At 36.6% G+C, this 16,800-nt stretch overlaps 1 protein-coding gene across 9 annotated transcripts in view; it reads right to left on the bottom strand.

The window, feature by feature from the left end:
• Positions 1–714: 714 nt before the first annotated feature.
• LOC18446016 (vacuolar protein sorting-associated protein, putative (DUF1162)) overlaps positions 715–16,800 on the bottom strand; it is a 64,046-nt gene continuing 47,960 nt past the window's right edge. For 4 of the 9 annotated variants that reach the window (XM_020674538.2, XM_011629432.3, XM_088856776.1 and 1 more), the window contains 12 exons: positions 10,067–10,186; positions 9,779–9,946; positions 9,241–9,369; positions 9,023–9,112; positions 8,249–8,355; positions 7,992–8,140; positions 3,242–3,324; positions 3,051–3,146; positions 2,841–2,963; positions 2,497–2,580; positions 1,623–1,769; positions 715–1,269 (listed from right to left, as the gene is read on the bottom strand). In XM_020674538.2, coding sequence (XP_020530197.2) covers positions 937–1,269; positions 1,623–1,769; positions 2,497–2,580; positions 2,841–2,963; positions 3,051–3,146; positions 3,242–3,324; positions 7,992–8,140; positions 8,249–8,355; positions 9,023–9,112; positions 9,241–9,369; positions 9,779–9,946; positions 10,067–10,186 — 1,629 coding nt within the window. In that variant the 3' untranslated portion in view covers positions 715–936. Of the gene's footprint in view, positions 1,270–1,622; positions 1,770–2,496; positions 2,581–2,840; positions 2,964–3,050; positions 3,147–3,241; positions 3,325–7,991; positions 8,141–8,248; positions 8,356–9,022; positions 9,113–9,240; positions 9,370–9,778; positions 9,947–10,046; positions 10,187–13,306; positions 13,496–16,800 lie in introns of those variants that run through there. The other 5 variants (XR_016048374.1, XR_016048375.1, XM_020674539.2 and 2 more) reach the window with 3 other exon arrangements.

Raw genomic sequence — 16,800 nt, 5'->3', positions numbered from 1 at the left:
TAGGTAAGCTCCTTTGCTTGACTTTGGATTTGCAATGCCCAGCCCGGCCCTGATAGTGCCAAAAAGACCCTTGCCTATGCCGAACTGTTGCTCTATCAGGACCAGAGCGGCAAGGCAAGGGCGGGCCAAATGGAAAAAATGAAAAAAAAAAAAGAAAAATATAAGAATAAAAGGGCCGGGCAGGGCTGAATCTTGCTCACCCTAGCCCGGGGAGATCCATACCAGCAAGCCATATTTTTAAATCTGTATCTGACCACCATTTTTACAGTCTTTTGTAAATTTCTCACACCAATCACGGTATGTTTAAGACAACAACATGGGCAACTTGTCAACAATTACAACAAAAATATCAATCAAATATTATGAATTTACAGAGAGGAACTACATATTCCTGTATTTCCAGAAAGTGACATTAGACAGGTTTCAGGCCCTCAGAAAGGAAGGTAAAACGATGGGTTTTTCTAAAATTATTAATTTATCATTGATTATCCGTGGTACCAATTGGGTCGAGATACCAATTGCGTAGCTTATGCAGGTTTTATTTCGTTAATAAGAGGTAGCATTGCAGGGCTGAGCCAAAATCATGTTTCAACAATCTCATAAACATGAGTCATTTTTATGTGTTTGGATGTCTATTGGTACGCGGCAAAACAATTGAAGGGCTACACTGAGTACTGAATATTCCCCTCTTTTGAGAGTGGAAACGAACCGAGAGAGAAGAAGAATCAAGGCCCAGCTAAATGAATGATCAACTATACAAGGATTTACACTTTTTGGAGCTTGGTTCCGCAGTTGATGTGTTTTTGGTTACATTTTAAGCTCTTTACAGAGAAGCAGCGACGATATACGCATTAGTTGCCTCTCTTTCCACAGAAGCAACAGTTTGTCACTGCATGTACACTCTCCGGCTGCTTACAAAATTATTCTGGTAAAACCTCATCCTTTGTCATTGTTATCGAGGAAACTCAACAAAAACCCACTAACTATTCTTCTTGAGATGGCATTTGGAATGTGTCGGCAAAGCCTTCCATCGATATAAGCTATTAAACTCGACAATACGAACTTGCCCAGAGCTCCCTTTCTGCTAAGCTTTGCGTTACTCCCTTTTGAGGAAGTATCAATTGACTGATCACTGTCTCCACTTTCTGATTTCCTTTTCCATTTTATGCCCCCAATGACTTTGCCTGCTTGCTTCCTCAACGTGCGGATTACAAAGCTCACAAAGAGGTGTTCGCATAGAGTTAGCACTGTTGGACCGATTTTCCATTCCTGTGACAATGTTTTAGTTAGTTAGAAGAGAACCTAAACAAGAGACAGATGAATGTTTTATGGTCAAATAAACTATTGAAATCATGCTTCTTTGAGGTCAAGACCATCCAATGAAACAATAGAGAGAGAGAGAGAGAGAAAGAGAGAGAGAGAGAGAGAGAGAACATGCGACCCACCAGAGCAGGATATAATATCAAGGGCGATCTAATCCTTTCAACAGATGGTCAAGACCCCCACGGACTATAATATCCCAGTCCAGTTCACCCATGTAGACTCTCCTTTGTGGAAAGTCTTACAAAGAGAGTGAACAAGGATCTGATTTTTTTCTTTTTCGAGGATAAATTTACACTTACATTTTCTCCTCGCAAGAGACGCAAGGATCGAGAGGTTGTATGAGATGGGTCGCCTTTTAGTAGTGCCTCACTGATGAGGAAACTCTTCACATTTTTCATAATCTCATCAATTAGGGAACTGTTTGGGGGTAGATTTTTCAGGAGGACCTGTAGGATCAAGGACAATACTCAAATATAAAACTTTAAATCATTCACAATGTATATAATTGCAATATGGACAATCAAACTCTGTAGATAGCTGCTGTTTAGCATCTGACGAACAACAGTGGACAGTATGTTAAATTTCCATGCCCCATAAGGGTTGTTTTAATCATGTAGACGTTAATCTATAATCATGTAGACATTAATGTATAACAATAATGGACAAGTCATTACAATACAGAGTTTGCTGATGGTTAGCATCTGACGAACAGCAGTGGACAGTATCTTAAATTTCCATGCCCCATAAGGGGTGTTTTAATCATGTAGATGTTAATCTATACCAATAACAGATAAATCATTACGATTTTGTAATCAAATTAAAACAAAAAATTTAAAAAAAATGGAGAAATCATTATCTTTCCTCAACAAAACCTGGAGTTTAAACAAGATTTAGTGTGCAAATCAACCATTTCCTGGGTATGTGACTACCCAGCAATATAAGGAGCCCCAAACACTTTATAGTAAGTTCAGAACACAAATAGCATATTAAAGAAAGTTCAGCGCAACAAACTGGTATAACCCTCTTTTATTTCATGTGTATCAAATGGTGTTTTTTTAGAAGGAAAGGATTCCTGATCACATTCATACTCAAAAATTCAAACTACATCCAGGTAATTACAAACTTTATAAAAGCATGAACTAAAATTTAAGTATTGTTTTATGCTTCTGTTACCTGGTCATCGAAAACTTTGACTCTAAGATATTCTTGTTTATACAGCACATCCAGCATTGCCTGTAGGTAGCCTTCAATATATAACTGCATTTTGAAATTCAGAAGAGAATTGAACGACCATGAGCTTCAAGGCCCAATTGTATCTATATGCTGATGTGATTTTCTACCTATCCAATTGCAATGTTCTAGATACAAATGCTTATAATTTGAAACTGAAATTTGAGAAAATTTTAATATTATAAATGGAATCAAGTAACCAGAAAGTGCAGATGAAATGTTTCCATGCTGCACAAGGACTAGACTTAAATAGAAGATGGACCTAATAAAGACATGAAAAATACCACCTCATCAACCCCAGGGTTGCGATCAAGCTTGATCCTTCTATTTGGACCCCCTTCCATGACAGCAGCACCTAAAAGTGTCGGCTCCATAGCCAGCTTCAATATACCTTGGTGGAAACCAATCACCTAGGAGATATAATACAAATAAAAGAAAAAAGAGTTCAGATCAGATAAATAAGATAGTTGGATAACTCAAGATAGTTCTGTAAATACCATGCCATTAAAACCACTCGCTTCTGCCCCTTTCAAGACACTGTCAGAGATTTCTGTAATTGCCGCAAATAGTAAATGCGATCCCGCCTTTTTTACCTGGAAACAGAAAACCACACAATTGAAGTATAGTTCCAATGCAGTCACAATCAAGACCAATTTATTGATATCCATTCAAAGTAAAAAGGACATACTGTTTTCCCCAAGTCTCCAAAGTAGCGCTTTGTTCCAGAGAATCCTTTGGTATTGATACACTTACTAACAAATCGAAACATACCTATCAACACCACTCAACATATTGAGTTACAATGAAAAGGATATGGGAGTTCTTGAGTTTCTCACTGAATGAAATCGGAGACCATTATTTCGCTTATTATCTTTTATATCACAGGTCACTCTTGTAATGCTGCTGGAAATTTAAGGAAAATGCATATTGATGTTGTTTATCGAGTTCCATAGTTTAATAATGAGCACTGACCACATCTAATAATTCAAAATAGAGATATTTAGCATTTATCCAGAGCATGCATAACCAATGCTTTAAAACTCGTCAGTGCTAAAATCGCAAGTCCCGAGTTGGCTTGCCGAGTTAGCATTTATCCAGAGTGAGTCAGCTCCGCAAGTCCTGAGTTGGCTTGCCGAGACTTGTCTGATTCCAAGAAAAACATGTAAAAAATCTCAAAAAGATGGAATATTAAGGAAACAATAAGAAATTATAATAAATTCTGAACATTTATATATAAAATGGAAAATGATGAAACCCAGATTTTTTTTATTGGAATTTGGATCTAGTTGATCCCAAGCTCTCCAAATTTTGTCAACCCCGATTTCATTATTCCAATCCCACAAATCAGATATCTGAGCGTTTCTTTGCTGATTCCATGGTTTGCATTTGATAGACGACAAAAAAATAGGCTAGGGAAAACTTTTAGAGAGAATGAAGCTAGGATTATCCCTTTCTTGAAAAAACTCACGCCAAAAAATATAAGAGTCACTCTAAAAGAGGTGATTATAAGAAAAACAGAAAATATTAAAAGAAATCAATCAAGTTATAATCCTAAAAAGGAATAATGAATCTTTACTCAATATGCTTAAACAAGAAATTTTAACCAAACAAATACAAGAAAAGATCAGCAAACCCCGATCCAAGAGAAAATTGTACAATTTAAAAATAAACTTGAAAAAGAAATTTGTGCTGAAATCCCAAATGCTTTTTGGGAAAGAAAAAACATATTGTTGAATTACCCTATGAACCTGATTTCAATGAAAAATTCATACCTACCAAATCTAGACCTATTCAAATGAATAGTCGTCTCTTAGAAATTTGTAAAAAAGAAATCCAAGATCTTCTTAATAAGAAACTAATTAGAAGTTCTTATTCACCCTGAAGTTGTCCAGCTTTTTATGTTGAAAAAAGCCTCTGAAAAAGAAAGAGTAGTTCTAAGACTTTTTTTTAATTATAAGCCTTTAAATAAAGCCTTGAGATGGATTAGATATCCAATCGCTAATAAGAGGGATTTACTTAATCGACTTTATGAAGCACAAATATTTTCAAAATTTGATATGAAATCTGGATTCTGGCAAATTCAAATTGCAGAAAAAGATAGATATAAAACTGCATTTACTGCACCATTTGGACACTATGAATGAAATGTAATGCCATTTGGATTAAAGAATGCTCCCTCTGAATTCCAACACATCATGAATGATATATTTACACCATTCACTCAATTTATGATTGTCTATATTGAAGATGTGTTAGTTTATTTTGATTCAATAAAACAACATTGGAAACATCTCACAATCTTTTTGCAGGCAATTAAAAGTGCAGGACTAGTCTTGTCTGGAAAGAAAATCCAATTATTCCAAACAAAAATTTGATTTTTAGGGCACAATATCCATAACCATTCTATCATTCCCATAGATAGGGCAATAAGTTTTGCACAACATTTTCCTGATGAAATCAAGGATAGAACCCAATTACAACGATTTCTGGGAAGTCTTAATTATATTTCTGACTTTTATAAAAATCTTGCAAAAGTCTGTGCTATACTTTATGACCGCCTAAAAAAGACTTCTCCAGAATGGAGGGAAGAACATACTTTAGCTGTTCACAATTAAAACTGAAAGCAAAAGAATTACCATGCCTTGCAATTCCAAATTTGAATTTGCCAAAATCCAGGTTTCATATCAAATTTTGAAAATATTTGTGCTTCATAAAGTCGATTAAGTAAATCCCTCTTATTAGCGATTGGATATCTGATCCATCTCAAGGCATTATTTAAAGGCTTAAAATTAATAAAAGGTCTTGGAACTCCTCTCTCTTTTTCAGAGGCTTTTTCAACATAAAAAGCTGGATAACTCCAGGGTGAATAAGAACTTCTAATTAGTTTCTTATTAAGAAGATCTTGGATTTCTTTTTTTACGAATTTCTAAGAGACGGCTATTCATTTGAATAGGTCTAGATTTGGTAGGTATGATTTTTTCATTGAAATCAGGTTCATAGGGTAATTCAACAATTTATTTTTTTCTTTCCCAAAAAGTATTTGGGATTTCAGTACAAACTTCTTTTTTAAGATTATTTTTAAATTGTACAATTTTCTCTTGGATCGGGGGTTTGCTAATCTTTTATTGTCTTTGTTTGGTTAAAATTTCTTGTTTAAGCATATTGAGTAAAGATTCTTTATTCCTTTTTAGGATCATAACTTGATTGATTTCTTTTAATTTTGGTTTGTTAATAAATTCAAACTTGACTTTATGACCTTGGATCTCAAATTCAATTCCTGAGGAGTCTAAAGATTTTATGGGATAAAGAAGACTCAGGAAAGGAGTTCCTAAAATTATTTCCTGAGCTACACCTTTTGCCATAATATATGGCATCAGGAAACAAGCTCCGTTGTTGCAAACTGCCGCTTCGGAAAGCTTATAGTTAATTAAAAGTCTTTTACCATTAGCAGTATTTAAGACTTGGGTGGTCTTATCGAAGAATCATGACGGAACAAGCCCTTCATTAATACAATTGAAATGAGCACCTGAATCAATAAGGGCTACAGCAGAAAAACTGTATTCTTTGGAAACAACTATTGTAACCTTGGTATGCCATTTTTGGGTAATAACTTTATTTATCATATTAATGTACTTTAGTTGTTTAAGATCAATTTTCTCTATTGTGTGAACAGCCTCATCTTGATTTTGTGTATTCTCAAATTCATTTATTAAACTCCCTGGTGATGCCAAAACAAGCAAAAAAGGGGAGTCCTGTTTAGATATTCTAAATCTCGTAAGTCCTAGATTTTTATTTTTTATTTTACTTTTAATCCAAAGTTTGGATTTGATGGAGACAAAAATAGGTGTTGGGGGCAAATTTTCAGGGTGATTGGAGCTAAGGATTAGGGGGGAAAAGCAAGAAAAGCTGTCAAATTTCCACTCCCCTTTTCTTTTTGGTGTCCGACTTGGCGAGGACGCTCCCGAGTCTCTATTCAGGACTTGGTTGATTTGGTCTACAGTAGGGTCCCAGAGAGTTGGGGGTCCTCCGGAACCAACGGGCTGCTGCTTCCGAGTAACTTGTCTGCGTCTAAGATGGACTCAGCAAGTTTCTAAACACAGATGAACACTATACACAAAAAGCCAGTAGGTCACAGTCACTAATTATTGTATGTATTTCTTCCTTGACCATAGTTGTTGGAAACGCCTGGGAACCCGAATCATTTTAGGAATCGGAATTGCGAAATCGCAACCAGATCGAAGATTCTTATCTCGGGAATCGTTATCCGTATAATAGGAATCGCTAGGAACGAGATTCCTAGTTTTTGAGAATCATGCTTTGACCGAAATAGATCCAAGTTTCATCCACATATGGAATCGAGATTTCCTCCTCTTTGGAATCGAGATTCCCATCCCCCTGGAATAAACACTCCAGGAGTCAAGATTCCATAATATGCGGAATCGAGTTTCCAACATCTATGGAATCGAGTTTCTGACATATGTGGAATAGAGATATGTTGATATTTCGAATCGTGATTCTAACATATTTAAAATCAAGTTTCTGAAGTATATGGATCAGAGATCCATGCTAGTTTGAGATCGAGATTTACAATATTATGGACTATGGAATGCATATGACGACCCCTACCAGGAATCGAGATTTCATTTTTATGGAGAAGGAAGCGACGAGTACATCTTGAGCCTTATCAACTTTAGAACCTATATTGGATGTTTCTTATTAGAAGGTTTCCCAAATTCTAAAGTGATTGTGTTGACTATTGAACTTACGGTCATTATATACAAAAGACAAGTATTTCTAAATTGTGATTTTGACTTCATTATTATAAAGACAAAATAGGATTATATCTATGCCATGGTTTTACTTTTAATTGTATGTGTAGTATTTATCAATTATATTTGAAATTTAGAGTAAAGGCGATCCAGAGTGACACAAGTAAAGCAATGAAACCCTACAACCACTAGAAGCATTTGAAGGAAGTACTCCAATTGACGTGGAATCAAGATTTAATCCTCACTGGAATTCATATTCGATTTATTTGGGAACGTCTACCCACAATTAATGGGTTCAAGTTTCTAAAGATGTGTTGGATCGAGATTCTAAAATTAAGGAATCGAGTTTCCTTGTTTCCGATAAATGGTTTATAAAGAAGTGCTGAATCGAGATTCATAAATTAAGGAATCGAGTTTACTTGGTTCCGAAAAATGGTATCTAAAGATGCGTCGAATCGAGATTCCTAAATAAAGGAATCGAGTTTTCTTGGTTTCGAAAAATGGTTTATGTGGAGATTCCTTAACGGAAACGCAGAATCGGGTTTCGGAACCGGAAGTGCGAGGTCGGTAGAGAGATTCCGATAACTATGTCCTTGACATAAGGCTTGTAGTCCCATGATATGCTTTAAACACACAGGTAGGTGACAGTAAGCTACCAAAGGATGTTACCTAAAGTGAGCCCTCCTAGATTAATGGATTTGCTTGATGGATCAAAGAAAAAATCAAGGGATGAAGATGCTGAGTCATCAAAGAGAGAAGCAAAAGCAGGCGGCAGCAGTGGACTTCCTTTCGCAATATATATGGCTCTCAAAGCATACCTATCACAAATTTCAGAATCAGAACAGAGAACTTGGGCTGAAGCATATTTCTTTTTGCAAATAGATGCAAAATAATGGAGCAAGCAATAAAATATATTGTAATATTACCATGAGTAGTGTCGAGCACATTTTACACGCAATTCACGCACTGTTACTAAAGCATGAGAAAGGAGGATACCGTTGAGCTCCACAACTATACCTTTTACGGTCGGGATCTGCAAAACCATATGTTAACAGAAAACAATAAAAGGGAATCGGGAAGAGTAATTCATTTTAGGGTCAGCATGCTATAATCCAATGGAGTATGTGACCTCTATTTTAGTAAAACTTAGGGAAATTATAAGAAATATACCTTTATTTTCACCTAATTGGAAAAAAACCCTCAACTTTCATAAACCTCGTCCACACCATTTTTTTTCTAAATTTTAACTTTTTTTTTACCAAAATAGCCTTCACGGCAGTCGCATTATCGTGAAGCCCTAGCATTATGGTACTTAATGACTAACCCCATTTTATATGGCATTTTAAATACTGCGATAGCTTGAAGTATTTTAAATGCCAAAAATGAGAAAAAATGGTGTGGACGAGGTTTATGAAAGTTGAGGGTTTTGTTCAAACTTATCAAAAATTAAAGTATATTTCTGATAATTTCCCTAAAACTTACTCCAAAGGGTATCCAACTTCCGCTCCTATTAACGGACAATGGAAAATTAAAAGTAATGGGATGCATTGTGAAATCACCCAATGGCAATTAACATCCATCCATTCTCATCGATAGACGAAGAGGATGCCCCTCTGAAGTACCATGCCATTTAATTATGCTTTCATATTCGTTCTGGTTAACTCAATAGAGAGCTGCTTTATTATGGAATCAGTTAATACCTTTGTCACAGTATGTAATAATGAGCGCAAGGTCTCTTGGGCTGAAGTATAACCTGCATGTGGAGACCCTGGAAGGAGGCTCGCTATGATCTTCATCATAAGTTTAGACGTGCCATAGAAGTCCAGAACCCAAGAACAAGAATATTAGCGACAAAAAAGTCATGCCCAAGCATAGTCCTGGAATCTCTAATGCTCACACAAACTACAATGACAAATACCTTAACTGGATGGATTTCAAAGTGTTTTAAGTAAATTTGCTGGCTGCCTGCCTTACTCTGACTATGTGAGGTTCGCCAAAATGGAACAAGCTTCATTAAAGTCTCCTCATCAAGATTCAAATCAATAGGCTGCCAGGACACATTAATCTAGACTTAATAGAATCTATCAGGTTACAACAAAATCTAATGAATATTGGCATAGAGAAAGCAAGCATACATACGTTGTCTATGCCATACAACACACAGGAAATCACCGTCTATATGGACAGCAGAGATAGACTGTTATTCAAGACCTTTGTACTATACAACATACACTTCATGTGGCTTCCCATACTAGTTTAATATGCTTTTAGAAATCTATAGACTAGTAGAGATATCATTATCTTCTATATTGTGACTATATAAGTAACTTCGACTAAAAGAAAGTTTCCTAAAAGGTCTATAGACTAGTAGAGATACCATTATCTTCTACATAGTGACTATATAAGTAAATTTGACAAAAAGAAAGGTTCCTAAAAGGTATGCAGTCTAGCAATACCTGTAGAATAAAAGAAGAATATTTCACTTGCTTAATGCCAGAATCTGGTGAATACAGAACAAATTCAATCATAAGAATGTGATCATTCATGTCAATGCCCTCCTGTTGATTTCTCCGAAGCATTGCTGCAAAGGGAGCACCTTGCCATTTTTCGTCGACATTCAAAGACTGAGTCAAAAAGAAAGTTCCACAATTAGAAACAGCATATACAGAGATAATCATATCTAGAAACTTATGAGATATATTTAAGAAAAATCCAGAAATGTACTTGGCAAAGAAAAGTAGTACTTGTATTCTGATCTGACCCAATTTGTGCTGATCACTTAGGATACAATCAAGAATGGAACCTCCGAGCCTTGTAACTATAATCTCTGAATACATGGATGTCTCACTAGCATCATCATTCTTCTGCAGGTAAATGGTCAAATCGAGTTAGCAACACAAGGGCAACCATTAACATCATCACCATCAGCGCTTTTTCCTAACAATTTTAGGTTGGCCAATACAAGGGCAACCATTAGAGATTAAAAAGCTTGATAGCCCACAAATGATAAGTCTGTTGATCTTTGACCAATATTTTAAATATTTACATGCAAAAATATCCATGCATAAAACATGAACAACTGATGAGCCCTAATCCAATCCAGTCAAAATCTCAAGAATATATAACATAGGTTCAAGATTCATAAAAAGATGTGGCAAAGTTTTATGTTGGCTGCCCTACCTAACACAACCCCCCTCCTTTATCATGGTTCAAGTGGAAGGCTCTAAAAGAGCAAGGGAAAGGCCCAAAAGGATATATATCGTAGTGAGAAGAGATATGGTGAATTATGGTCTGACTGAGCATATGACCCTTGATAGAGCAAAATGATAGAAACATGATTTGTGTAGCTGACCGTAAATAGTTGGGATAACGCCTGGATAATGATGATGATGATGATGATTTTGACAAGATCATATATAATATAAATTTTTACTCTCAAATTGATTATTCATGGCCTTTTGTAGACTTTGTATGGGTTATAATATCCAAGAGGTTTTAATTGTGTGCATAGTAAGCAAACAGTGAAAAGGATTTCCATACTGTGAACAGTGCCTTGAACAGTACCATTGAACAGTACCACAAACAGTAAAAAGTATCAAAACTAGAGAAAGGAAAAAAAAGACAAAAAGAAAGAGAAGAGAGAAAAGATGAAAGAGAAGAGAGGAAAGAGGGACATGAGATTCAGTCACCCCATGCTCCATGCCCCAATAATATCTTTATTTATAATATTTATTGAGGGTTTACAAAGGACAAAAAATACCCACAATGAAAATAAGTATCCTCAAGTATATAAAAATGACATAAATGTCCCAATACACAAAACAAGTTATTCTTTAACACTCCCCCTCAAGCTGGAGAATAGATGTCACCCATGCCCAGCTTGGAACAAATTTGTGAGTCTGGTTTCGATTAAGCGCCTTGGTGAAGATATCAGTCAATTGATCTGATGAGTCTAGATATGGTATTGTTATTTGCTTGCTGGTCACTTTCTCACAAATGAAGTGAAAATTCGCTTCAACATGTTTTGTTCTTTCATGAAAAACTGGATTGCTCGCAATATGAATGGCTGCCTAGTTGTTATAGAACATCTTCATTGGTTTAGTAATTAAAAAGCCCATTTCCTGCATCAAGGTTTTCAGCCTCATTAACTCACATGTAGTATGCGTCTTAGCTTTATATTCAGCCTCTGCACTAAATCGGGCCACCACATACTTTTTCCTGCTTTTCCAAGTCATCAAGTTTTTTTTAGAAATGTTAACTTAAAGGTGCAGTAGCTCATAGTAGATCGTCTATCTGGCGGCGATCTTATCCAAACAGCATCAGAATAACTCTCGATGTCAAAATGGCCATTCTTCTTATAGATGAGTCCTTAGCCTGGGGCTCCCTTCAGTTATCTCAAAATTCTTCTTACTATTTCCCAATGTGGTGTTATGGGAAAATGCATAAATAGACTTACACCCACAACAAAGGCTATATTTGGTGTAGTTATTGTCTGGTACATAAGTCTACCTACAAGTCTTATATATCTGCCAGGATCCTCTAGAAAATCTCCTTGATCCACCAAAAGTTTGGAACTTGGATCTATAGGTCTATAAACCGTTTTAGCCCCTAACATCCCTGTTTCAGTTAGTAAATCAGTTACATATGTCCTTTTGGGATATACTAATACCATATTGTGATTGAACTACTTTGATCCCAAGAAAATACCTCGGTTGCCCCAACTCTTGTGTCTGAACATATTGTTGCAGATAATTCTTCTACTTCTAAGTTCCTTCATGATCACTGCCTGTAATAATAATATCATCAACATAAACAACCAAGATAATAGTTCTTGTGACTTGTTTTTGAATAAATATTGAATGATCCACATAGCTGCACCGAAACCCAAAGGTCATGACAAGTTTGTTGAATTTCTTAAACCATGCATGTGGTGACTGCTTTAGGCCATAAATTGCTTTCTTTAACTTGCATACCTTGTTTGACCCCGCCAAGCAACGAACCCCGGTAGTTCCATATAGACATTTTCTTATAAATCCCCATGAAGGAAGGCATTTTTAACATCAAGTTGCCATAATAACCACCCCTTATTTGCTACCACAGACATAACTACCCTAACTGAATTAAGTTTGGCCGCAAGAGCAATGTCTCAAAATAATTAATACCAAATGTCTAAATGAAAAATTGAAAAAGGTACAGACTCTCGTTTATTAATTCTAGAAGGAAAATTGGTTCTATGATGCTTTCCTAACTCACAAGCCTCACACTCAAAAGTTGACACTGACCCTAATCAAGGGACTGACATCTTCAAATTATTGATAGATGGATGGCCAAGTCTGCAATACCATTGAAGAGGGGAAATAGTAGAATATATAGCAGCACCCACAAAGCTACAATTAAGATAGTAGAGCCCACCAGACTCATGACTGGCACGAATCATCTTTGTCATCTTTAAATCCTGAAAAACACAATATGAGAGATAGAAAGTCGTTGAACACTAAAGTGATTTAGTTAATTTAGTGACTGACAATAAGCTAAATGGTAACTTTGGAACAAAAAAAACAAAAGATAATGAGAGTGAAGAAGTAGGACACACAATGCTTATACCAGATACACTAGATATAGAACCATCGGCTCGAGCGTCACTAGCAGTGCCATCTAGTTTACTGCGTGAAAAGAATATAGAGGAATCACCAGTCATATGATCAAAATCTCATGAATCAATGGCCCAAGGAGAAGCCTTCTAAGATACAGCGAGTACCTGTACTAGCCATAGTAGCAATGGACGAGGAGGGATGAGTAGATGGCCATTGGCTATTCTTGATTAACTTATTGTATTCTTTTTGTGAGAGCAACACTAAGTCACTAGCAAAATGTAGAGTATAGTCATTGATAGTTGGAGCCAACTGGGTGCACAACACACCTTTTGAAACATAGGACACCTAGCTAGCCGATGTAGGCTTACCAAACTTATCCTAGTATTTTTCAGCGGTGTGATTTGTTCACCCACAATGGGTGCACTTGCTGCTGCGTAGTCCTCTACCATGACCTCCCCTTGAAATACAACCACGTCCTCTATTTCCACCACCACGGCCTTTGCCATCATCTCTAACCATGGAGGAGGTTAAAGCAAACCCATCGCCAGTGCTAATAGCTGATGAAGAGGAAGATGTAACCTGTTGAAGGTGAGAGTATACATTACTGAGGGAGGGAAATTCACAGCTAGCTAAGATCTGCCCCCGAATAGCATGATACTCTAATGAAAGCCAAATAGGAATTTTATAACTCTAAATTCCTCTTTTTTCTTTTTAAGAAGTTCCATATCATTAGTTAGGGTTTGATAAATATTCAACCCTTCCCATATACCTCGAGGAGAACCATAACAATCACTAAGGCTTTTATTTCCTTACTGTAAAAGACATACTCTCATAAAGTTGATAAATCCAAAAAATATTTTTATTAGAGGAGTACATTTCCTTTTACAGCTTCTCACACTTATTTAGCAATATCATTGATCATCACTCTTAATGCATGAGGATCAAAGGGTATTGGTGAAGGATGACGAGGTCAATGAAAGGTGGAGAATTTATTTTAAAATTTATTAAATGATGAACACAATGAGAACATAGTGGTAGAGGGGACTGTTGGTACAAGTGACGACGGACGACATAGATACATACATAGGATTAGGATGTCAAAAGTGAAGGAAGCTTTGAACAGGATGAAATTAGGAAACGCTTTAAGACCAAATGGTATCTCGATAGAGGTTTGGAAGTCCATGGGAGAAATTAGAATTGACTGGCTGATGAAGCTGTTCAACAAGGAGTTGAGAACAAAGAAAATGCCAGACGAATGGAGGAAAAGTATTGTGGTACCTATCTATAAGAAGAAATGAGACATACAAAATTGTGCAAACTATCGAGGGATCAAGGTTATGAGCCATAATATAAAGCTCTGGGAGAGAGTCATTGAACAATAACTACGGCATAAAACGAGTGCATCTGAAAACCAATTTGGTTTTATGCCAGGAAAGATAACTGATTAACAAGTTTAGGCAACTGATTGACAAGTTTAGGATGAAGGGAAAAGACCTCCACATAGTCTTTATTGATCTAGAGAAAGCTTATGATAGAGTACCTTGAAATTTGATTTGGTGGGTGCTGGAAAAGAAAGGCATCTCTAGACACTACATAGACTTGGTGAGATATATGTACGATGGAATGTTAATTAGTGTATGAACTAGTGGAGAGACGAATGAGTTTTCAGTAGCAATAGGTTTACATCAAGGGTCAGCATTGAGCTCGTACCTCTTTGCCTAAGTTATGAACGACTTAACTAGCCACCAACAGGATGAGGTACAAGGGTGCATGTTGTTCGTAGATGACATAGTTTTGATTGATGATACCCGAAACGATGTCATTACAAAGTTAGAACTTTGAAGGAATGCACTAAAATCCAAAGGTTTTAAAATTAGTCAGACTACGACAGAGTATATGAAGTGTAAGTTTAGTAATAATAAGAGTAGAGACGAGGAAGTAGTTAAGATTGACGGTCAGGAAGTACAAAAAAGACAACACTTTCGATAGTTTGGGTTAATAATCCCAGGAAAATGGAGAGATTGAGAAAGATATCGCACACAAAATTAGAGCTAAGTGGATGAAGTGGAGATGTGCAACTGGAAATTTATGTGATCACCACATACCAATGAGGCTGAAGGGCAAGTTCTATAAAACAATGGTGAGACCAACTTTGCTCTATGGGGCGGAATGTTAGGCGGACAACAAGTAATATACCCATAGAACGAGTGTAGCAGAGATGAGGATGTTGAGATGGATTAGTGTCAAGATAAGAAGGGATTGAATTCGAAATAAATCTATTCGAGAGAATTTAGGCGTGGCACCAATAGGTGATAAAATGAGAGAGAGTAGACTACGGTGGGCTGGTCGTGTGTAGCGCCGACCAACTATAGTACCTGTTAGGAGGTGCGAGTTAGTTCAAGTGGAAGAACTGAAAAGGATAAGGGGTAGGCCCAAAAAGACATGGTTGGAAGTAGTCTGAAAAGATAAGGGGACTTATAGCCTCATTGAGGATATGACCTGTAATAGGGCAGAATGAGAGCCAGGAAACATGTAGCCGTCCCCTATTAATTGGGAAAAGGTTAAAATGATGATGATGATAAAACATAACATCAACTCTCATATGGGGTTCCATACTATGCCATAACCATGTCATAATCTAATAGTTCTCTCCAAGCCACTCATTGTGCCCACTTTTCGATCCTTTTGGGCCATCTTTCGTTAAAAATTGCATCTTACCCCTTGCGCCCAGAAAAACCTTTATGGATTGGGCCCATAAGAGGTAATTGAACCGATTTAATCTTTCAGAGATTGCTGGAGTCAATATTATGTCACGCGCAATAGGAATTTTCGGTTTTCTTTCCTTGGCCATACGAGCAAAACAATCTCAAATAAGCAAGGTGTGAAAGTATATGTCAGGTTACACCCTAAGAACACCTTGAAAACTTGCAGGAAATTTATAAATCCAACAAGCAAAAAACAGCAGATAGCACACAATAACTTCTCAATCAACTACATGGGGAACACTTATCTGTATAGAAGCCAATATACAAAGCACTTTCCATTATAACACACAATGAAACCCCAAAACATATCACTAACTTCAGCATTTCACACACCTTGAAGCATTCCACACTTATTCCTCTCGGCTTTTCACATCCAAGAGAGGAACCTTTCAATGGCACGAACATGAATAACATAGAGAGCCCACCATGTTGGCCTCATACAAACAGAAGGGAATATTTCTTAATCATCAACAGAATTAGGGTTGTTCATCTCCTTCCTTTTTTAAAGAAAGATGGTAATTATTTCTTTAAAGAAGAGAGAAGAAGCAATTACCCAATAAAAAAAAAGAGAAGAAGATAATAAGCAAATCAATGCTCTAATATCATGTGAATAATACTCATGAACAGTACCAGGAATAGTGCTGTGAACAGTACCACAAATAGTAAAAAGCTCAAAACTAGAGAGTAAGGGAAAAGAAGGGGAAACGAAGAGAGAAGACATAAAAGATGAAAGAGAAGAGAGTAACATGAGATTCAGTCACCCCATGCCCCACTAAATCTTTATTTATAATGTTTGCTTAGGTTTACAAAGGGAAAAAATACCCTTAATGAAAATAAGTATCCTAAAGTACACAAAAATGATAGAAATGCCACTACACAAAACAAGTTATTGTTTAACACATTGTTCCAAAAGGCGGCTGCCCAGTGCCTAGGCGGTATAGAGGGCATGGGCGCCTTGCCTAGTTGCTTGAGCACCAGCCTAGGTGGGCGCCCATGGCCTGCCCCTCGTTGAGGGAAATTTTTAGGTTCTTGTAGAAAAATAAGAGGGGAAAAATGTGGGGTTTAGGTAATTTAGTACTTTTGATATGCTAATTTAGTTTACTTTATTAGTTCACAAAT

Source organism: Amborella trichopoda, chromosome 13 (assembly GCF_054954075.1).
Source record: "Amborella trichopoda isolate Santa Cruz 75 chromosome 13, AtrichopodaSantaCruz75HAP2 v2.0, whole genome shotgun sequence".
NCBI lineage: Eukaryota > Viridiplantae > Streptophyta > Magnoliopsida > Amborellales > Amborellaceae > Amborella > Amborella trichopoda.
The sequence above is the reverse complement of the archived record's forward strand: the minus strand, read 5'-3'. Positions and strand labels throughout refer to the sequence as shown.